At 40.6% G+C, this 23834-nt stretch overlaps 1 protein-coding gene across 6 annotated transcripts in view; it reads left to right on the top strand.

Moving 5' to 3' along the window:
• The window catches only part of BRD8 (bromodomain containing 8), a 35881-nt gene that overhangs the window by 8872 nt on the left and 3175 nt on the right, over positions 1-23834 (top strand). The window contains exons 3-25 of one of the 6 annotated variants that reach the window (XM_012646381.1): positions 1481-1550; positions 2155-2204; positions 2423-2545; positions 2665-2745; positions 3176-3240; positions 4266-4402; positions 5531-5675; positions 6632-6841; positions 7255-7535; positions 7913-8365; positions 8878-8971; positions 9171-9217; positions 9978-10192; positions 10374-10466; positions 10659-10727; positions 11113-11290; positions 14172-14276; positions 14753-14797; positions 19075-19353; positions 20196-20471; positions 21123-21280; positions 22555-22644; positions 23510-23578. In XM_012646381.1, the coding sequence (XP_012501835.1) occupies positions 1481-1550; positions 2155-2204; positions 2423-2545; positions 2665-2745; positions 3176-3240; positions 4266-4402; positions 5531-5675; positions 6632-6841; positions 7255-7535; positions 7913-8365; positions 8878-8971; positions 9171-9217; positions 9978-10192; positions 10374-10466; positions 10659-10727; positions 11113-11290; positions 14172-14276; positions 14753-14797; positions 19075-19353; positions 20196-20471; positions 21123-21280; positions 22555-22644; positions 23510-23578 (3333 nt within the window). Of the gene's footprint in view, positions 1-1480; positions 1551-2154; positions 2205-2422; positions 2546-2664; positions 2746-3175; positions 3241-4265; positions 4403-4943; positions 5163-5530; positions 5676-6631; positions 6842-7254; positions 7536-7912; positions 8366-8877; positions 8972-9170; positions 9218-9977; positions 10193-10373; positions 10467-10658; positions 10728-11112; positions 11291-14171; positions 14277-14752; positions 14798-16416; positions 16797-19074; positions 19354-20195; positions 20472-21122; positions 21281-22554; positions 22645-23509; positions 23579-23834 lie in introns of those variants that run through there. The other 5 variants (XM_012646382.1, XM_012646383.1, XM_012646386.1 and 2 more) reach the window with 5 other exon arrangements.

Raw genomic sequence — 23834 nt, 5'->3', positions numbered from 1 at the left:
TAATTTTTCTATTTTTTGTAGAGATGGGGCCTCGCTCTTGCTGCGGGGGCTGGTCTTGAACTCCTGACCTCAAGTGATCCTCCCGCCTCGGCCTCGCAGAGTGCTAGGATTACAGTAGTGAGCCACTGTGCTCACAGTCAATCTTAAGTTGAGTGAAGTTGAGCATCTTCATATGTTAAAGAGCCACTTGTATTTCCTTTTCTGTAAACCATCCTTTCCCATTTTTCTATTTGATGATTAGCCTTTGTCTTTAGTTTGGGGTGGATGGTTCTTATATATTAGGGTGATTAGCCATTTGTCTGAGCAACGAGATGGATTTGTTTCCTTTTTTAACCAGTGTGCCAATTAGCTTTGCTTATGGTGGCATTTTTTTTTTTTTTTTTTGAGACAGAGTCTCACTCTGTTGCGCAGGCTAGAGTGCCGTGGCGTCAGCCTAGCTCACAGCAACCTCAAACTCCTGGGCTCAAGCGATCCTCCTGCCTCAGCCTCCCAAGTAGCTGGGACTACAGGCATGTGCCACCATGCCCGGCTAAGTTTCTCTATATTTTTAGTCATCCAATTAATTTCTTTCTATTTTTAGTAGAGACGGGGTCTCACTCTTGCTCAGGCTGGTCTCGAACTCCTAACCTCGAGAGATCCACCCGCCTCGGCCTCCCAGAGTGCTAGGATTACAGGCGTGAGCCACCGTGCCCGACCCAACTTTTTTTTTTTTAAGAGATGATGGGGTCTTACTGTATTGCCCAGGCCGGACTTTGACTTCTAGGCTCCAATGATCCTCCTGCCTCAGCCTCATAAATAGCTAAGCCTATAGGCATGAGCCACCACTCCCAGCTCCCTACAACTTTTTTAAAGGCTGTGTGATTGCAGTCATAGCAGAAAATTGTCATCTTTATTTCAATTAATACTATATTATAAATATATTCGACAGCATTATTATTTTTAGGGGGTGTTTAATATTTCATAGAGTTGAGGTGCTATAAGTTAGACATCCTCTTGTGGGCATTTAGGAAAAATTCAACTGTTTATCAGTCTGATCAAATCTACACGAACATCTTGGTGCTTTCTTCTTTTGTTGAATTATAGCCTTACATTACATTCCCAGGAGCTGTATTAGTGGATTTAAAGATAGTATTTTCGGTTCTGGAATGTATTACTAGTTGATTTTCAAAAGATCTTTAAAAGAACCAAACCAGAGCAAAATTGACATAAAAATGTTTTCCCAAATGAACAGAAATAATACTTTACCAGGTGTACTTTACTTCACCTAGTAAATGTAACATTCAGGAAGACTGTTTGGCAATGACTCTTTCTCTCTCAATGACTTGTAAGTAGTTGTATTAGTTTCCATAGTCAGATATTCCAAAAAACTTCTCAGTGGCAGTCTTTTGTTCCAGAGTTTTAACTCCAGATCTTGAATTCTTAACATACTTCTTTCATTCTTTTCTGCTTTGTGTGTAATAAAGGTTTTCTCATTTTATAGGGTATCAGTTAGCAGAGCAATCAAGCCTTTTGCAGAACCTGGCCGCCCTCCAGACTGGTTTTCTCAAAAAGTAAGTTTCCAAGCAAGTGTTCTATCTATTAGAGCAGTCTTTGAAATATGAAGTAGGTTCTCCACTAGGTCTTGCCTTTTAATTACAAGGCTTTTAGACCATGAAGTGGGAGAATAGTTGAGAATGTCTTTTCCTTTTTCCCACTGTTTACTAATTCATCCATGTATGCTCCTATTATAAGCTCTTATCAGTGTTGCGTAACAGTTAAGAGCCTAAGCTTGAGAATTAGATCTGGGTTGAGTATGACTCCACCTCAAAATTTTGGACTGAGATCCTCAGTTTTCTCATTTGTAAAATAGAGATAAGACTTGCTTCAGGCTTGTTGTAAAGTTAATTGAGGTAATAAATATAAAGCACTTAGCACAGTAGATTTTAGCTGTAAATATTGGCTAATAGGTTGCTTTCCCCAAATACACAAACTCCAGGCCCAAAAATCCCCTTTTTCTGTATCCTGGTATTGATTATTTTGAACTGATTTGATTATAGATTTATTTGCCTTGCTAGAAACCACTCACATGTCCTCCTCTACGCCTTTAATCTGTTGAAACTTTGAAAGGTCGTTCCTTTCCCGGCTTGCTCATCACATTTTCACTTTTTTCCTTAGCATTGTGCTTCTCAATACTCAGAGCTTCTAGAGACTACTGAAACCCCAAAGTGAGTACAAAGTCGGGTACTTTAGCTAAATCCCTTAAGCGGAGAGTGTTTACTAAGGATATCTGGTTTATATCTATTTATAATTACTGGGCGATAAAAGTATAGCAGAAATTATCTATGGTTAAGTGGTAAAGAAGGCTCAAAGAAAGCATATGGGAGTGGAAACAAATATTCTTTTTTTCAAATATTGATTTTTTTTTTTTTTCAATTTTTCACAGACGGAAACGAGGTGAAAAGGGAGAAGTAGTAGAAACTGTTGAAGATGTCATTGTTCGGAAACTGACTGCTGAGCGAGTTGAGGAACTAAAGAAAGTGATAAAGGAAACCCAGGAGAGATATAGGTATTTATCAGAATGCGAAAAGGTTGGGAAAGACAAAAGGGGCTGACTTTGGGATTGGTCAGAATTTTAAAACAGCAGATTTCAAAACCCAGTCAACTTACCTCTCTTTCTTTCTATAGACGGCTAAAAAGAGATGCAGAACTAATTCAAGCTGGACACATGGACAGCAGACTGGATGAGCTTTGCAATGACATTGCAATGTGGGTTATATTATATTGTTCTTCCATCTATGCTCCTTTCTTTCTTTTTATCTTCTTTCCCCCTCTGGTAATCTTCCTATTTCTTCCATTACCATCCTTGTAGACTTGAGACAGATTCTGGAAGGGGAAAGCTGCAGAGTGGCCTGCTGGCTTGGGGTGGGAGGGAGTAAGTCATAGAAGGTAATGTGATAGAACATCTCAGTACGAGAACACACTTAGTTCTAATTTAAAAGTGGCTCTAGTTGGCCTGAGTGAAGAACTGGGAGTTAGACAGTATACCCCAGTTCTCTGTTTTGATGATTTGAATTCCTGGTTAGGCCTTTCCTAACCAGAAAGTGCTGGCCTGTCAAAAAATTTATTTGTGAGAGCACTGTGAAGTATGGGGAGGAGCTAGAGCTGGCTAGCATCTAACCCTTAATTCCCTGTTTAGGAAGAAGAAATTGGAGGAGGAGGAGGCTGAAGTAAAAAGGAAGGCTACAGATGCTGCATATCAGGGTAAGATGAACCTAGTGCTTCTGTTTAGCGATTGATTATACGGTACTCCATGCCAATGACAGTTGGAGATTATTTTGTAGCATAGAATCTACTAGCTCAAATTCACTTGCATACTTTTTCTCTGTTATCTTTTCTTATAACAGAATAAAAACTTAATGTTTTCTTCCCTTAATGTCCAGGGAGAACCTCTTAGAAAACAAGCTCTGCTTATATCTCACTAGACTTCAAATTGATTTTTAGGACAAAGGTGTGATAATAGACATTGAACATAATTAAGATTTTAGCAGTCAGCAGCCTGTGTAAAGATTGAGAATAGCTCAGTGATTGGGTGAGGGGAGGAACTTTAGCATTTGTAGCTCTAGGAATACATGCTGTGAGCCAATGGCCAATGAGGTCTTTTCCCCTTCTCAGTTATCTATTTATTTTTCTTAAGAGACGGGGTCTCTCTCTGTCACCTAGGCTGGAGTGCAGTGGTGCAGTCACAGCTCACTGCAACCTCAAACTCCCGATCTCAAGTGATCCTACTACCTCAGCTTCCCAAGTGGTTGTGACTATAGGTGCAAGTACCACACCCAGCTAATATTTTTTATGTTTTGTAGAGACAGGGTCTCACTGTGTTGCCCAGGCTGGTCTCAAACTCCCGGGCTCATGCAATCCTCCTGCCTCCGCCTCCCAAGGTACTGGGATTATAGGCATGAGCCACCACATCTGGCCTTTTCCCCTTTTTTAAAAGAAAAATCTTAAATTGCTGAAGAGAATAGTGAAGGGTGTTTAAACCACTCTCTCTCTCCTAGGACCTGTGGGATAATTAAACCAGTTTGCTTAGTGTGAGAATTGCCCTATGGGAAAAGTAGGCTATAAAGTTACCCATCTCCAGAACTGTTAAAGCTTTCTAATCCAAACTCATAATGCTGCTTTAGTAATGCAGCGTTCGTATTTGTCCTTTATTGTATAATAGCAGAGTAGTGTCTAGTTTCATTTATTTACTCTTCAAGATTTGGGCATTGTTCTCTTTTATGTTCTAGCTCGTCAAGCAGTAAAAACACCCCCTCGGAGGTTACCTACTGTGATGGTCCGCTCTCCTATAGATTCTGCCTCCCCAGGAGGTGATTATCCACTTGGGGACTTGACTCCAGCCGCTATGGAAGAGGCCACCTCTGGGGTGAGTATATTTCCATCCATGGGAATTGATCAGACAAGGGGCAATCAGCCAGCAGAGAGCTGAGTGATGAGGAAACCACTTTTGGCCTGGAGGCATCTTCCTCTCTTGGTCTGAATGCTAAAGATTTAATTTACCCTGTTCTGTTTCTGAGATAAGGATGGACCTAAAAACATTGAGGCTTTTGACCTTTTGAGAGATAGGTAAAAGACTGTGTTAAGGAATTGTTTGCTAAGTGTACTAGTCTTATGAAATTCCTGCAGAAATAAGGAACAGTTTCCTTGTAAATAGAATATTGATAGTGGGTAAGGAGTTTGTTAAAGGCAGATTGGGTGGAATGGCCGGATCATTGTGGGTTCGAGTGGGTGAAAGTGAAAAAATTGTGGGGAATAAAGGTATGGCTGAAAGCAGAAGGGGTAGAGGGTTTCTGGGCAATTCCACTCAGGACTAATAAAGTAATAGTTAGACACACTAACCCATCCAGATTAGTAGGGAACCTTCCATAGTTTGAGAAGTCAGATAAAGGTTCTCTGTTGTCTCTTAGGTAACCCCCGGGACTTTGCCGAGTACCCCAGTCACCTCGTTTCCTGGGATTCCTGACACCCTTCCTCCAGGCTCTGCACCCTTAGAAGCCCCCATGACCCCAGTAACAGATGATTCACCCCAGAAAAAGATGCTTGGACAGAAAGCAACTCCACCCCCCTCCCCTCTGCTGTCAGAGCTCTTGAAGAAGGGCAGCCTCTTGCCTACTAGCCCCAGACTGGTATGGAGACTTCTGTGGGTGTTTGAGAGCTGTGGTGATTTAGTACTTGGAAGGGAGTACCTGGGACCTAAAACGTGACATGGGGAAAAAAGTTCAAAAGAGGAAGAGATCTCCTAGTTAAATGTTAATTTTTTTAAAAATACACTAAGTTGATAGTATCCTTGGGTCCTGAGGTATCTGAACCATAATTATTTTGGTTCTCTTCTCCAGAGAACTCTTGTCAAATAAGTTTAGAGTTTCCCTTGGATCTTAACTATGGATGTTACCTATTAGTTTTCATGAAGTTTTATCAACTGCTGGAGCTTTTTTGGGAAGTGGTAGTAAAGGAAAGCTTGAGTGTAGCCTTCACCTCTATTCTTCCCTGGTAGGTCAATGAGAGTGAAATGGCTGTGGCTTCTGGCCACCTGAACAGTACAGGTGTCCTCCTGGAGGTAGGCGGGGTCCTTCCCATGATACATGGTGGGGAGATACAGCAAACACCCAATACTGTTGCAGCCTCCCCTGCTGCCTCAGGTAAGTTACCAATTTTCTTTTATCTATTTCAGTGGTGTTGAACTTGGCATTGATTGCCCTCATTTTCAGCATTTGTTATTAAGCAATTGTCAATCCCAGATTTAAAGCCGAACTACTTTTGGAGCTACTTTACCTGTTAACGCAGTGCTCCAGATTATAAATTCATTTCATCTTTAAAATATTGAGATCCCTGATTGACCACAGCATAGATGTTGATGAGAGTAATAGTGAAGCTGCTTCTCTGTGGCTTGTAAAATCATGGAAAGGTGAAGATACCTGAAATAAAGAATAGGAGAACAAGATTTAGAACCAGAGAACTAGGCTTGAATCTCAGGTCTGCTACACATTTGTTTTGTGACCGTGGATCGGTAACCTAACTATTGAGCCTCAGTGTCCTCTTTTATTAATTGTGATGTACAAACTTGACAAGGATGTAGTGAGAATTAAATGAGGTAGAAAATGTAAAGCCAAAAGAAAAGTTTTGTAAAATACCGTACAAACATTAGATATTGGTATTTGCATGGTGTTGAACTTGGGTGGTTTACAGCATGCTAAACTTTAGCAGAAGTGATACATTTATTCATACCAGTTTTTTGTTTTGGGGTTTTTTTTTTTTTTTGATGATTGTTTAATTTTTCCTCTGAGGAAAAATTACTACCCATTTTTTATATATGTTATGTGTTCCTGTGCTTTGGTTCATTTCTAACTTAGAGGAAGATCTTAAATAAGGTTAAAGTAAGGATATAGACGATATGCTTATTTAACACAAGAGTTGCTCTCATCCTTTGAGACTATAAAAATTTTCTTAGTTGAGTCTTTTTTCCCCTATGTATTTATTTGTTTATTTATTTCTAAAAGGCTATCTCAGTTCAGATTAGTTGAGTCTTAAAGTGGCTTTTATTTCTTGTTCACATGCTTTCTTTTTCCCTCATTTTATGTACCTCTTTGTCTGTTAGGTGCTCCCACTCTTTCCCGGCTTTTAGAAGCTGGTCCTACACAGTTCACCACACCTCTTGCTTCCTTCACTACTGTTGCCAGTGAGCCTCCAGTTAAACTTGTGCCACCCCCTGTAGAATCTGTGTCCCAGGCTACCATTGTCATGATGCCTGCGCTGCCAGCACCAACCTCTGCTCCGGCTGTCTCCACTCCTGAAAGTGTAGCTCCAGGTGCGTCCCTGACCCACGCCCTGAGCAGCCACTAGGTGCAAAATTTGATCTTAAACTCCAGTTAGAGAAAGATAACCAAGAGTATCAGCTCCAATTCAGAGGTTTCTGCTGTGCTGTTCTCCATAGACATGTACGATCTTTAGGGGGAAAAAAAGGACGATTGAAGAGGAGGGTGGGCATTTATGTGTTCGGGGAAAAAGGCTAAGTGTACAGACATGAGCAGGCTTGAGAACGTGTTCTTACCTTACTTGCTAAATAAAATTCAGGAGAAGAAAACGTAGACAATGTATGATAACTGTTTCTGACTATAAGTGTGTGGGTACTTCACATCTGTCTACAGCACTGGTGTGATCTCTGGGTGGTCATAGTATCCAATAAGCTTCTGAGATGCTTTTTTTCTTCCTGTGATTCAGTCAGTCAGCCTGACACCTGTGTTCCCATGGAGGCTGTGGGGGATCCACATACTGTGACTGTTTCCATGGATAGCAGTGAAATCTCCATGATTATTAATTCTATCAAGGAAGAGTGCTTTCGATCAGGGGTAGCAGAGGCCCCTGGAGGATCAAAGGCTCCCAGCATAGATGGGAAGGAAGATCTAGATTTAGCTGAGAAGATGGATATCGCTGTGTCTTACACAGGTGAAGAGCTAGACTTTGAGACTGTTGGAGACATCATTGCCATCATTGAGGACAAGGTAACTATTCAGCAAAGCCCCAGAGAGTCTTTCATGGCTTCTACATAGGCTTCTCTTCTCAGCCTCTCTTTGTTTCTCATAGTAAAAGTTACTTAAACAACACTCAAAAAAAAGCACAAACCAAACAAACTCTCCTGCTTCTGCCCATCTCCATCTCTGTAGTCCGAAAGCCCTTTGGTGCTGACAAACTAGTCATCTCCCCAGCCATTCCTATGTTATTCATTTGCACGTGACAGGTGCTTATCCCTTGGTTGCCTCCACTACATGGATAAGATGGAGAGAGAAGCTACAGATTCAGACCATCTCATTCAGTGCTAACAAAATTGAGGGACATGGGTTTTTTTTCTGTGACCTCAACAGTCTGTATTATGGGACAGGTAGATGATCATCCTGAAGTGCTGGATGTGGCAGCAGTGGAAGCAGCACTGTCATTTTGTGAAGAGAATGATGATCCCCAGTCCCTGCCTGGCCCCTGGGAGCACCCTATCCAGCAGGAGCGGGACAAGCCAGTACCTCTCCCTACACCAGAGATGACGGTCAAGCAAGAGAGGCTGGACTTTGAAGAAACAGAAAACAAGGGACTCCATGAACTGGTGGACATCAGGGAGCCCAGTGTTGAGATCAAGCTGGAACCTGCAGAGCCAGAGCCAGGCATTTCAGGGGCCGAAATAGTAGCTGGAGTTGTTCCAGCTACAAGTATGGAGCCACCAGAACTCAGGAGTCAGGACTTAGATGAGGAACCCAGAAGTACTGCAACTGGAGAGATTGCTGAAGCAGAAGTTGCCAGTGGGAAAGGCGATGAGACCCCACTTACGACTGTGAAGACAGAGGTATTTAATAAGATCAGAGGCTGGCCAGCCTGAGCAAGAGTGAGACCCTATCTCTACTGAAAAAAAAAAAAGAAAAATTAGCCAGGTGCCAGTGGTGTGTGCCTGTAGTCCCAGCTACTCAGGAGGATGAGGCAGGAGTTTGAGGTTTCAGTGAGTTATGATGCCACTTCATTCTAGCCAGGGTGATAGAGCAAGACTCTGTCTCCAAAAAAAAAAAAAAAAAGGGGGCTGGGAAGTTGGAGGGTTATACCTTAGGTAAGAAGTGGTAGCTTAGGCTTTTGGTTTTCCTGTTGTATTCCTGAGTTCTGACATGGTTGATGTGTCCAAAGCCCATAGGTTGTGATCAGTGCTATATGTACATGTCCTATTCCTGTTAAGGTGACCACTGGGATCATATTACAGGAGTAGGACTTAGAATTTTTTCTGTAGTCTCATTATCATTGAGGAATAAAATTGTGTGAGCTGTGGTGATATACCAGTTCTTAGGGTATTTGTTGTCTTTTGGTCTTCAGGCATCCCCTGAAAGCATGTTGTCTCCATCACATGGCCCAAATCCCATTGAAGATCCTTTAGAGGCAGAGACTCAGCACAAATTTGAAATGTCAGGTAAATAAAGGCCAGGAAATCTATACTCGATAACTAACTTAAAATCATTTGCTTTGGCTTCTGAGGGATTGTGGGTTGTGGGCAAATAGAGGAGGTAGAACAGGTCAGCATGGAAAGGAGAGCTGCAGGGGATTACGGTCCATAGGAAGGGGAAGGTTAAGGTGGAAAAATCTTCAGGTAGTCTTTCTCTCCTCTGCAGACTCATTGAAAGAAGAATCAGGGACTATTTTTGGAAGCCAGATAAAGGTATTTCAGACTTTTCTTTATTCTTCTCACCATGTGATTAGATTTCCCTATAGCACTACCTTTTTAATGAATTTCAGTAAACTCACATCTTTATTCTCAGAGATGAGACTGGTAAGGAGTTGCATGGGGAAAAGCTGCAGTGGATAGTCAGACATAGTGGGAGAAATATAGCAACATGTGCTTCCCATCTGAAAGAGTTTGTGAATATCACAGTCCTTTCTTTACATATGGTACGCAAAGAAGCTTTGATACATACAGAGTGATTTGGAATGAATAGGGAAACCAGAGTCAGGGAGAACATTCAGGAAATTAGATTATTAATGAGAGAATCATTTAAAATTTTCTTTTTAGAATTACTAAAACTGTAGTAACAGACTTAAAAGTGATGCGATGTGAGCTTGCTCCATCAGATGAGACAAAATAAAAACTATTTTTGATAACTTTGTACCCAGGGTCAGAGTTCCTCTCAAGAGCAAGGGGAAAGAAGGAACGCCTCTTAGCTTAGTCTTAAGTAAGTAGCTTTTTTTTGTTCTTCCTTTTTAAAAGATCCTGGGTCATATTCTTTGTCCAGGTTCTAAATTACTTTATTTAGTCAGTTAGTATCTATAAGTAGATGGTAGTAGAAGTGATAGAGGTCTCAGTCAGGAAACAGTGTGAGGCCATTTCTAGAACTGATCTAACCCAAAAGACCAATCATGTTTAATGATGCTTACTGGATAGCTTTGCTTGCATTTATTGACTGGAATATACTATGTCTAAGGATGCCCCAGGTGAGGATGAGGAGGAAGATGGGGTCAGTGAAGCGGCCAGCTTGGAGGAGCCTAAGGAAGAAGATCAAGGAGAAGGCTATTTGTCAGAAATGGATAATGAGCCCCCTGTGAGCGAGAGCGATGATGGCTTTAGCATACACAATGCTACGCTGCAGTCACACACACTGGCAGACTCCATCCCCAGCAGCCCTGCATCTTCACAGTTGTGAGTATCTGAGATTCTTTGGGGCCAACGCAGTGAAGTTGAGAAGTAGGAGAGAATCTTTTCTTTGATCTTATTTTCTCATATTCCCTTTCTTGCCCTGGAACAGATAGTTGACAAGAAATAATTAGGACTTGATTTTTTTTAATTTGTGCCTAGTGAAATTCCTGTATCTTTATTTCAGCTCTGTCTGTAGTGAGGATCAAGAAGCTATTCAGGCACAGAAAATCTGGAAGAAAGCCATCATGCTTGTATGGAGAGCTGCAGCGAATCATAGGTGAGTGGGCTTTCCCAGTTAAGTTCATTTTCTCCTGTTGCTCTTCTTTGTTGGTGACTAGAATAAAATCTGAGTGGGTTTCTGTGGGACTGCTGGTGTTGGCTCTTACTAACTTTAACTACTTAGAGTAAGTTTCCTCCCCTGTGCTTCTGGAGAATAAGTTAGTAATTATACCTTATGCCTTTTGGACAGGTATGCCAATGTCTTTCTGCAGCCTGTTACAGATGACATAGCACCTGGCTACCACAGCATTGTACAGAGGTAAGCCACGGTCTATCCAGCATGCTAACTTGCCTAAATTTTAAGTTGTCCAGTCTTAGTGAAGTTTTGCATTAGATAGTAAGTTTAAAGCAAATATTTTTTATGTAAGGGTGACCAAGTTCTAAACTGACCGTTCTTGTGGGTGGATCACCATTGATAGTCTGAAAGAATTAACCCCCTTTATTACCTTTCTCAATGCTTATTATATAGACAGACTTTGTTTTTTGGGCTAAGTGCATGTTTTGGGGTGAGGGATTGGCATTTGAGCCTTGGCAGCTGTGACTGAAGATGTATGTGAGAAAATCTATATGGTGATAATATATTCAGAGATTCAGGTGAGTCCTCTTCCCGCCTCCACTGCCACTTAGCCCTGTTGTTTTTTTAGGCCTATGGACTTGTCAACTATCAAGAAAAACATTGAAAATGGACTGATCCGCAGCACAGCTGAATTTCAGCGTGACATTATGCTGATGTTTCAGAATGCTGTAATGTACAATAGCTCAGACCATGATGTCTATCACATGGCGGTAGAGATGCAGAGAGATGTCTTGGAGCAGATCCAGGTACTTTGAGGATCCTTTGTGTTTCGGCAAGGATGAAGGAAAAATATTCAAGGGAAAGGTTCATATTGATGACAGAAAGAGGTGCTGTGGCTTTTACTTGGAGTAGCCATCAGGACCACAGGCACATAATTTTCTTGCTGAATTAATTTTGATTTTTTTCTGATTTGGCAAAAGAGTTATGATAGAATATTCTACCTTTGGCAAATAACTTCAGTTTCTTGAAGTTTTTTAATAAAAGATTTTTTTAAATGGTAAATGTATATTTTTTAATTATGTCAAGTACCTGGTACAGAGTAGATACTCAACAAATTAAGAGTTTCTTCTTTCCTTTTCATCACAGATAACCTACTTCTCTCCTGCAGTTGCATTACTGAGTACCCTTTGAGATGTTGAACTTCAGTATTGTATATCTTTGCAGAATCCGCCAAATTACTGTAATTGCTGAATGGTCTTTGGTTCATTCTAGTTTTATCCTTTTTCTCATAGAAATTTCGATCCTATATTATAGCAAAAAAAAAATTACAGATTAAGTATGGAATGTCCGATTTCCTAAGTACTAAGTTTGACACTTGATATCCTTGACATATCACTTTGACAACTTCTTTTATTTTTATTGTGAAGGTACATCCTCAGTCTTTCAATTGCACATTTTGGCTTGTGATTATGTTTCAAAATTTTTTAGAGCAATTTTTGTGAAACCATAGATAAGTCAAAAATTCATGTTATTTTCAAATGAGTTCCATTGTGGAATCAATGCAGCACAGACAGCTAGAAATAATCAACAATGTTTGGGAAGGGTGTAGCTAACAAATGCATAGTACATCAGTGGTTTGAGAAGTTCTGTTCTGGTGATTTTAATCTTGAAAATAAGCCACATGGGCAACCTGAGACAACAGTGGATAATGATGAACTGAAAGCTGTAGTGGAAGTGAATCCATCTCAACCTATGCATGAATGGGCAGCAAGGTTTGATGTTACTATTCCAACAATATTGGACCATTTGAAACAAATTGGCAAGGTAAAGAAGCTAGATAGATGGGTACCACATGAATTAAACGAGCATCAGAGGAGAAATTGTCTTGAAGCTTGCCTTTCTTTGGTGTCACGATATAAAGGCGAACCGTTCGTACACCGTGTTGTTACGTGTGATGAAAAATGGATTCTTTTTGACAATTGCAAGCATTCAGCACAATGGTCGGATAAAAATGGAATGCTGAAACACAGTCCAAAACTCAATATTCATTAGAAAAACATAATGGTGTCTGTTTGGTGGTCCAGTGCTGGTGTCCTCTACAGTTTCATGAAACCTGGTCAATCAATTACACCAGATGTCTCCTGCAACCAACTGGATGAAATGATGAGGATGCTTGCGATTAAGCAGCCGAAATGGGTCCATAGAGACAGGCCAATCCTCTTGCAAGATAGTGCTCCACCACATGTCGCACAAACGACGCTTCTCATACTACAGAAGCTGGACTTGGAAACTCTCTGTCATCCACCGTGTTCACCAGACCTCGCACCAACTGACTCCCCACTTCTTCCAGGCTTTGGACCACTTCTTGCAAGGAAGAATATTCAGTTCTCAACAAGCTGTGGAAAACACTTTTTACGATTTCATTGCCACTCTCTTTCCAGGCCTCTTTGCTGCTGGCATAAATAACCTACCATTAAGATGGCAAAACTGTGTTGATAGTTTAGGTGCATACTTTGATTAATTGTACTTCTTGTTTAAGATATAATAAACTACACTTTTTATTTGAAATCGGACATTTCATATTTAATGACCTAATCAACAGAGTAAAATTGGGAGTCCAGAAATAAACCCAAGAAAAATTAACTGGCAAAAAAATAGTCTTTTTAACAAATGGTGGTAGAACAATTGGATATCCATAAACAAAAGAATAAAATTGGGCCAGGCACAGTTTCTCACCTCTATAATCCTAGCACTTTGGGAGACAGAGGCGGGAAGACTGCTTGAGGCCAGGAGTTTGAGACCAACCTGAGTAAGAGTAAGACCCTGTCTCTACAAAAAATAGAAAAATTGGCCAGGCCTGGTGGTATACACCTGTAGTCCCAGCTATCTGGGAGGCTGAGGCAGGAGGACCTCTTGAGCCCAGGAGTTTGAGGTTGTAATGAGCTACAGTGATGCCACTACACTTTAACCCAGGAAACAGTGAGACCCTACCTTAAAAAAATAAAAAAATGGGCCAGGGGTGGGTGGCTCATGCCTGTAATCCTAGCACTTTGGGAGGCTGAGGAGGATCACTTGAGCCCAGGAGTTTGAGGTTGCAGTGAGCTATGATGACGCCACTGCACTGTAGCCCCAGTGACAGAGCGAGGCCCTGTGTAATAAATAAATAAATACATACATACGTACATTAAAAAAATAAATAAATAAGACAGCCGAGCTAGGCACAGTGGCTCACACCTGTAATCCCAGTGACTCAGGAGGCTGAGGCAGGAGGATCACTTGAGCCCAGGAGTTGAAGGCTGCAATAAGCTATGATCATGCCACAGTGCTCCAGCCTGGATGACAGAGCAAGATACCATCTCTAAAAAAAAATAAAAATGAGCAGAGGATCTCAATAGACATTTCTCCAAAGAAGATATACAAATAAATGACCAATAAGCACATAAGGTGATACTCAACATTGTTAGTCATCAGAGAAATGCCGATATTAGGGCTATTTGGTATTTTCAGATTCTTTGCATGCCTATTACAACTGGAATTAAAACATAATATGCTAAACTTCCAATGCTAGTCAAAAAACATTTGAGTAGAAGGGTAGTATACAAAGTTCTAGTTACAAAGCCTTAAGTGTCTTAATTCTTCCCCACTGGATCAGGTCACTATGGCCAACCCTGTTGCTTCTCCCTACAGCAATTCTTGGCCACACAATTGATTATGCAAACATCTGAGTCTGGGATCAGTGCTAAAAGTCTTCGAGGGAGAGATTCTACCCGCAAACAGGATGCTTCAGAAAAGGTGAGGAGACTAGGAAAGAGCTTGTGTGCTAGTGTTCCAGTGCTAGAAGTCTGAAGCATCCAATGAATTTTATGTTACTACTTGATATTAATGGGCTTATACATTCCAATGGTATATAGACACATAGATCTTAGAATGGTGGTTGTTTGCTCCCCTGTAAACATTGAAGAAACTGTTGTGACTGAGAGACCCAGTCACATGGGAGAAATTGTGAGCCGAGTGAGTGAATTATTAATTCACCTGGGAGAGTGCTCTGAAGGTGGGAGAAATGACTTAGCTTGAAGCAGTTGGGGACCATCAGTTTGTGTTTCAGAGGCATAATGGTCAGATTGCTTTTGGATCTCTTCCATCTTGTTCTTGAGTTTTAAAATTTTGTCTTTGTGTGTATGGTGCTTGTGTCTCTGTCCCGAGGTTTGGGGTGCTAGTGGCTGAGAGTTTCTGTGGAACCTGATCAGTGTTTGTTTGTCCTCTAACAGGACAGTGTCCCCATGGGCTCTCCTGCCTTCCTTCTCTCTCTCTTTGTAAGTATTGAATGGCTGAAAGGGGTGGTGTTGCCACAATGATTCTCAGCTGCTGCTGTGGGTGGGTGGCAGAGGGAAATCCAACATGCAGACTGTGGCAATGTCTTGAACTTCTGTTTACTCAGGTCATTGAATAAGAAACTATCTTTTCTTCTGCATTCCTGTCTTTCTGCATGTGTGTGTGTGTTGGGGCTGGGTAGGGATTATTTATGAGATCACTGGGCCAAAATGAGGTATTCTTGGGGTAAAGGATCTAGAATGCACCTGCGCCTCATTTCTTGGCTCCACCTTTTAACAGTTCTTTTCTTACAAATAGAAGATTGCTCAAAGCAGCAGATGCTAGCTGGCTTTTTAACAGTGTTCCTCATATTGGAAGTACTCAGCACATTTCCTAAAATTAAGTTGCAAGACTAACAAACATTTAGTAAGATTTAAGCTAAAGATCTCAGCAACAATGACCACTGCATACAGTAGTGGCTGGCAGAATTATAAGCTTAGTAGAGTTAGCTAAAGACTTTTATTCTTTTCCTCCATGAATTAAATGGCTGACTCTATGTTATTCATTATGGGGCAATGAGGCATGATGTAATGGAAGGGGCATCAGGCTAGAAGACTACATGGTCTTAGGGTTATTGGATAATCTCTTTGGGCTTTGTTTTCCTCATCTGTGTGGTGGAGCTAATATAATGAGGTACCTGTCCAGCCTGCCTCACAGGGAGGTTGTGAGGATGAAATGAGATAATAGGTATGGATCTGGCTTGGGAAAAAAAAACTAAGGTATTATACAAATGCAAGGTGGTATTTTTATTCTTACTGTTGCCTCATGGGCAACTTACGTTTATGAGCTCTAAAAATTTTAGAGTCCTTGCATATTAGAAATGTAAAAATGGCCTGGCCCAGCAAAAATTTCACTAGTTTATCTTGCCTACAGGCCTCTCAGCCTATACCACAGACAAAATACTATAATCTGCGTTCTTGCTTACTGGCCTGCAACAGTGACTCTGGATCCCCAAGCAGTTGGCTGGCTATTGCAAGGCTGGTTAATAGGATCCTTTATCTATTGAAGACAGCAAAGTATTGCACAAGAGGAAGGAGCTGGGCTACAGGGAGAGAGCAGCAAATGGAAAGAAGCCTTCTGATTGTCCTGATGTCATGGAAAACAACTGTCAGGAGGTGCTAGGGAACTAGTGCCAGGGTCAGTCTGCAGGAAAGGCCTTTCTTATAGGGACCAACAGCTGGACAGGTATGTTAGCCAAGAACCTCACTATCCACTACCCTTTCTCACTCTCCCACCTTTCCTTTACTCTTCCTATTCCCTTGCACATGATTTGGGCCTGGGTGGGATGACTAAGTCATTCTGTGGGCCCCCAGGTGAATTCCAAGGACCTCTGTGGTGGGCATGAGCAAGGTACTCTGCCCGACATTTCCTCTCACAGACTACTGGATGTTCTTTAGCCTCTCTGTGGGAAGACAGAAATATGCCCCTCATCCCTCTGGATTTTTCTGCTGATTCTCTCCCCTCTCCCACAAGAAACCAAAACCCCAGCATTCCTGTTGCACCCTCTCTCATACCTCCTAACCAACTCAACTCATGCTCTCTTTCTTTCTCTGTCATCTAGGATGGGGGAACCAGGGGACGCCGCTGTGCCATTGAAGCAGACTTGAAGATGAAAAAGTGAAGCCTCAGAGTACCCTCTTTGAGCTGAACCTGAAAAAGAAGTAAAAAAGATAGAGCTTGGGCTTGTGGGCCCAGTTCCAGAAGTGGAAGTTACAGAAGAGGAGGCACCTGGGCCATATGACATGAGCTGGGAAAATCTCTCTCAGAGAGTTGGAGTAGCACAATTGCCTGTTTTAGGGCAGAAATCATGGGCTGTGTTAATGTCCTAATGTGTAGCTAGCAGATTGTAGCTAGTTTGTACTGTCTTGTGAATTGTACAGACTTTAAAAAAAAAAAAACAAACCTGTGAAGTATGTGTGTATACAATAAACTGAAAGAAAAGAAAACTCTAACCTTTGGTGTGGTGTTCTTTGTGCGTGTGTGTGTCCATGTGTGTGTGTGTGTGTGTGTGTGTATATGTGTATTTGAAACTTCTGGTTTCTTCTGCATGATAACTGTTTCTTCATTTGTGGGAATGGGATTGTTAGAGGGAGAAATTGGTCTTATAATGTGAACTGCCTACTGCAGCTGAGTGAAGGTAAATAACCAAGATTGAATTTATAATTAATGTTTTTAAGTGTTTCATTGTGCAGTAAGCACTCTCTTATTCAGCTATTCTTGAATGTTTGAGAAAACTTAAGGTTTTCAGAGTTCTATTCATGGAATTTGCTTAAAGAAGGTTAGAGCACGGACATAGGTAGCATTGATCTTTATCTTGGGAACATTTGTCTCAACACTGTCTTTGCAGATGATATTTCTTAGGATACTGTATTATCATTTCCTTCCTATCTATTTCTGTGGGTAGGACTGTTGAATATCAAGAGTTCTTAACATTGCTTGCTATTTGAAGGCTAAATTCAGTTTAAGAATTATCAAATTTATCACCCGAGTTCTATTCCAACTTCTGTACTAAATAACTAAAGAAATCAACTCATTGGTGAAATGAACTAGTTATGAGCCTTTTATTATAAAGAGATGAAGATCTCTATAATAAAAATATATTTATATATCACTCTAGAGTGTAGTCTCGTACTCTAAGCCTTCTTGAGAAAGATGGGTTTAAGATGGATATGATTAGAAGTCACAGATCTTTTTGTCTTGAATGGAACTATTTATAAAGTTGGTTAAGATGTCAGGAAGTAGAAAATACAGTATTTGTGAGATGGTGGAAACAAATTCAGTCAGTCCAGGAGTCGGAAAATGAAATACCTGTAGTGGATTCCCAAAGCAGTCCACAAACACCGGAGCACCAGAAGTTGGATAAGTTTGTGGAAAGGTCCGTTAAAGGACATAGATTTGGGGTTGGTAGAGACAGTGATGGATGAGCTTAGTAAGCTGAGGTGAAAGTGTAGGCATCTGTGGTGGGGGCAATAAGGAATAATTACAGACGTAATTACAACAGGGATTATGCTAAAGAGTAGTGAGGTACAGGTACCAGTCATGGAGAGAAAATAGGGCTAACTTACAGAAGACTCTAGCAGATTGAGAAGTTTATATTTGAGGTGGTAGCTATTCTAAAGCCATGAGTGTGGGGACTATATTTGTTGAGAGCAGATTGAATTAAGAATAGAGAAACTGACCAGGAGACTATGGCTTTTGTTCAGGAACAAAGGATGGACGTTGAGGAAAATTATTGTGGAAGAAAACTGGGAAGAGGATTTGCTTACTGAATACAAAAGAGTGAAGGGTCAAAACAATTTTGAGTTCTGTAGACTAAGAAAATAGTGGTGTGATAAGGAGATCAGGAAGAGCAAATAATTTTGGAGATAAGAAAAGCAATTTTAGCTTTAGGAATGTTAAGTTGAAGCAGATGGTAGGGCATCTAAAGGGAGTTAACTTTTGGATGCAATGGAGAAATGAGAACCAGAATGCATATAAGAAATGAGAGATTTGGGAGCCAGCTGAATAGAGGTCAAAGTTAAAACCTCAAAATATATATACATTTTTTAAAGTAAGTATTAATAAGGAAGCAGAAGACCAAGCAAGAACATAGAAGACAAGGATCTATTGAAAGTTGTAAAAGGGAGAGGACAAAAGTATAAAGAAAACCAGGATAGTGTAGTGTGATGAAAGCAAGGGAAGATATTTTTAAAACTTGATGTTTCAGTTCTCATTTCGAGAAGTGACAGTTGGATATGACTAGAAGGTTGCCAAAGGTAATCTTAAAGTGTATTTTGAAAATTTAATGGTTAATAGGTTAAAAATGTGTATATGCTGAGGAAAATATCCTGCCCCTTCAAGTTAATTGCCTTGCAATTGAGTTTATGGGTGATTTGGGATAGAGGAAGACTGTTAAACTAGCTATGTTCCAGTTCTTTCCCTTTTGGAGTGAGTATGAGGAAATCCAAGTAAAACTAATTATTGGGTAATATCTCTCTTACGCTGTATTGTATAGTGTATTGTATTTATTACACTGACATGGGTCTTTTTCTTTATTCCCAAAGACAAAGATCATTTCATTTCCCAATGTCTCCCTTCAGTTAGTTTTTAGCTCTTCCTACTGATGATGAGTAGAAATAAATTCCAGGTCCCTTAGTTTTCTCCTGAACTTAGAAGATGGAGATGCCTCAGGAATATTGATTTGAATGAATTTAATGCATTTTTTTCTTTGTATTTACAGATGGGACATGAGCGGGTTTGGTTGGATTCTCAACAAGACTATCCCAATGACTCTGAATTGAGCAATGACTACAGGTCCCTCTTCAGCTCATGGGACTCCAGCCTGGATCTTGATGTGGGCAGCTGGAGGGAAACTGAGGATCCAAGGGCTGAGGAACTAGAGGAAAGCAGCCCAGGGAGAGAACCTAGTGAACTGCTTATGGGGGATGGAGTCAGTGAGGAATCTCAGGAAGAGTCAGAGCAAGTCAGCCGCCAGAACCTCCTCCACTTTCTCTCTGAGGTAATGGTGAGCTGTTAGTTCCAAAGCTGAAAGAGCCCAAACTTTCTAGAGAATACTTACCCCTGCATGCTTCTACCACTCTTAACATTGTTTACTGAAGTATAAGCTCTACAGCGGCAGGGATTAAGTTCATTGCTGTGTCCTTAGCACTTGATGCTGATACAGAATATACACCAAGCATATACTTTGTGACTGAATGTTCTAAGACATCAGTCATTAGGGGCCTGAGTCATAGTAAGTGGAATTTCTGAATGCAGGACTGCCTTCTGAGTATTCTTATCATGTGTTCTTTCAGAGTTGTGAGAAATTGTACTTGCCCAAACTCTCCTTTAAGCTTAAAATGTTATACCTTCAAGGTAGTATTTTAAAGTGTCCTTATTACCCTGGTTAAGGGCTGAGGACCAGAAATAAACAGAATTGGACAGAGTTTATGCTGCAACTGAACACACCTAGGAGAACCTAGGTCAAAATCAGCCAGTGTCTAGTTTGAATGTTGCCATTTCTTTCTGCAGCGTCTGTGGTAGACAAAATTTTCAACGCTTTTCTAGACAGCTACTCTAAATTGATCAGAGTTGACAGTTAAGATAAAAATTAGAACATAAGCTACTGGAGAAGACAAGAACTATGTATCTATTTTGTTCACTGTAAAATCCCCAGCAACTAGTCCAATGCCTGAGTATATAAGATATTTGATAAATTTTAAATGATTGAGTAAATTAATTAAATCAATTTACCATCTCAGACTTGGTCACAGTAGCAATGTTAGCATGTGGCATTGTTGATGTGTGGATTTTGCTTTCCATTGGTGTTCCTATGCATCTAATAATAACCTTTGATTGTAGGTAGCTTATTTAATGGAGCCATTGTGCATGAGCAGCGAAGAATCCAATGAAGGCTGTTGCCCTCCATCTGGTACCAGCCATCAAGAGGGAAGGGAAATTGAAGTTGCTGAAGGAAAGGGGGAGCCCTGTAGAGAGACTGAAGAGCTTGCAGCCAAGGTAGACCTCTTAGTAGCTGAAAAGAAGCCACTGGGACAAAATGGAAAGCCAGAAAAAGTGGCTTCAGCTCCCTCAGATATTTGTGCAATTCAGGGACTACCCACAGAGAGTGAAGAGGAGGTAAGTGCATACCTCAGCCATCTGGTTGGTCTCCTTCCTGCACAAGGAGACAGAGCAGAATGGTTAGAGCACATAAGCTAACTCCAGAGAGTTAAACTACTTGGGTCCAAATCCTGGATTCACCATTATTTTTAGCTGTGTGGCCTTAGGCATGTTAGTGAACATTTTAGAACCTCAGTTTTCTGTGCTAAAAATGGGATAACAATGCTCTACTTTGTAGGTTTGCTGTAAGGTTTAAATGACACAATTCATGTAAAGCATTTAGCATTGCGCCTGGCTCATAGGAAGCAATCAGTAAAATTTAGAATGCCATTATTATTAATATTATCTGGCCAGCTAGAGTAGTTTAACTCCAGGGCCATAGGTGGGAATGATGGTTTTTAAGGAGTACAGCATCCAACTGGAATGGAGTAAATATTGCTTTTTCATTTTGGAGGTGGGTGTATAGAGTCAAAGTTCTCCCACAAGATTGTGACCAAGAATTCATTGGCTGGGGTCTAGTTAAGTCAGCTTTCTCTAATTTCTTTTATGGCTTTATATAATTGGCCTCTTCTCACCTTAAGGTAGCCTGTATTTACTCTGTGCAAGTAAAATTACCATGCAGATAGTAAATCTCCTTAGAAAATTTCCTGTGTTTCCTGGCATTCACAGGGGGAGGCTCAGCGAGAATCCAAAGAGGAGGACCAGGGTGAAGGGTACGTGTCAGAGATGGAAGACCAGCCCCCTTCAGGTGAATGTGATGATGCCTTCGGCATTCCAGAGACTCCCCTGGTGGATATCCTTTTCAGCCATGCTTCCTCCTCAAAACTGTAAGTATAGATTTTTATACAAGGTTGTTAAGATTCATACTTATACTTGTGCCTATTTGAATTGGTTACCATGAAATGGATTACTTTTTGTAAGTTAAAACAAAGGAAATTAGAGTTGGAAAATACAAAAAAATAGAGTTAAATGTAATTTTAACATTATATAAATAGAAGTCTGTATACATTCCTGTTGTATAAAACAAATGTGTTTCATCGACATTAAAAAATCTCCAGGCTGGGCGTGGTGTCTCATGCCTATAATCCTAGCACTCTGGGAGGCTGAGGCGGGAGGATTGCTTGAGGTCAGGAGTTCGAGACCAGCCTGAGCAAGAATGAGACCCCATCTCTACAAAAAATAGAAAAATTAGCTGAGCGTGGTGGCACATGCTGCTTGGGAGGGTGAGGCAGGAGTGTGGATCAAGGACTGCTTGAGCCCAGGAGTTTGAGATTGCAGTGAGCTATGATGACACATATGACTGCACTCTAGCTGGGGCGACAAAGTGAGACTCTGTCTCCAAAAAAAAAAAAAAATAGAATTTCTTTCATAAATAATCCTTCTCTCTAAATACCAGCTTAATTTATTCAATAAATTTTACTGAGTCAGATTGTCTCTCAAGTCTAATACTATACAAACTGTAGACCTAAAAGGAAGAGGCTAAGGCACAAAATATAATCTAAAAGAATTTACTTGAGTCAAAGTAAGGACAGTTACCCAGGAGACTCAGACCTAAGTAACCTTCGATATGATCTCCATTTGGCCTTTGTTACCAGCAGGTTTTTTTTAAAGGCAAAAAAAAAAGGGAGCAGGGAATGGGCTGTTGTTTGTCAGACATTCTCATTGGTTTACAGAAATAATATTGATTAAGGATTGGCTATACATTGTTAAGCTATAGGGTGTGGGTTATAGTGTCCAATGTGGCATTTATAGCTATTGTGGCAACAGCAAGCAGTTTGAAGAGATGAATACATAGCTCATGGGGGAGTAGGATGTGACTGCGTTCTCATTTTAATGACTCTCTGGGTCTGATAATTTATTAATATTTCATGAAAGTTCAGCTTCTTGGATGGCAAGCTCCATATCCTTATCTTAGAATTTGGGTTAAATAGGAAAACAATAGATAATAGTAATTAAGTCTGCTTGGCCAGATACCTTAAGAGGAGACAGAAGGATTCAGATGTTAATTAGTAGCACTATGTCTTGAGAAAACCTCATTACCCACCTGGGGGAGACAGAATATGAAGTTACTATCTCTTTTCCATCATATTTTATCCCATAGGACTGATCTAAGCAAGGGTAACCCTGTTCAGGATCATTTGCTATTTAAGAAGACTCTCCTGCCAGTCTGGAAGATGATTGCCAGTCACAGGTAAGTCTCCAAAGTGGTGATTGATTATGTTGAGAACTGAAGCAGTAACACTTATTAGGGCTTAAGCATAAAAGGAGAATGTTCATTCCTCACACGAGCCATAGTTGAGAGGCACATCCTGTATCTGAGCCTGATTTATCCATAAGCACTCAAAGGTATTTTCACAAGTCTGTATAAGAAATAGTTGTGGTGCCATTTGAATTACCTCTAGAAATTGGTTCCTATTACATGATAAAATTTGTATTTAAAATATATATGCCGTCCAGGCACGGTGGCTCATACCTATGGTCCTAGTACTTTGGCAGGCCAAAGCAGGCAAACTCCTGCTTGAGGCCAGGAGTTTGAGACTGGCCTGGGCAACATAGCATCACTACAAAAAATAAAAAAATTAGCCGGGCATGGTGGCACATGCATATAGTCCTAATTACTCAAGAGGCTAAGGGGGAAGGATTGCTTGAGCCCAGGAGTTTGAGGCTGCAGTGAGCAATGATGGGGACACTGCACTCCATCGTGGGCAACAGAGTGAGAACTCATCTTCAAAAAAAAAAAAAATTATACACATACACATCCTTTCAATATGATGGATTCTCTTTTTCCACAGAGACAAGGCTTCAGGAACTGAACAAATTTCAGTATTTTATAATAGTAAATATTTTATAGTGTTTTTTAAAATTCTCTTTCTGTTTGGCAAGAAGGAACTAATAGATTTTTTCCTAATGGTACTCACAGTCTGCATTTCCCTAAGGAAGTCCAATAAGAAATGAGCCATATTCTGTAATTTTAAGTGTTCTTATTCATAGTTACTCTTCTTGTTTAGAGTGACTTGCTGGGTTTCTTCATCCTCTCTGGGTTTGTCCCTTAACAGGTTCAGCAGTCCATTTCTGAAGCCTGTGTCAGAAAGGCAGGCCCCAGGGTACAAGGATGTGGTGAAAAGGTCAGTGGAAAAGGGGTCAAGAAAGGTTGGTTGCTTTTATATCTGCCTTTTCATTCTTTATTTCCCATCTATTAGATTATTTCTTTATTTACATTTCTTGCAAACTCAAGATATATTTCATAGCTGAACAGGTTTGCAAAGTTGTGGTGAGCTTCATATCTTCATTTGAGAAGGGATGCAGAGAACAAAAGGTCGATATGGGCTTTCTATTTCTATTTTTTGCAGTATTGACTTTTTTTTTTTTTTTTTTTTTTTT

Source organism: Propithecus coquereli, unplaced genomic scaffold, assembly GCF_000956105.1.
Source record: "Propithecus coquereli isolate 6110/MARCELLA unplaced genomic scaffold, Pcoq_1.0 Scaffold242, whole genome shotgun sequence".
Taxonomy (NCBI): domain Eukaryota; kingdom Metazoa; phylum Chordata; class Mammalia; order Primates; family Indriidae; genus Propithecus; species Propithecus coquereli.
Note: the sequence above shows the minus strand (reverse complement) of the source record. Positions and strands in the feature narration are given on the sequence as shown.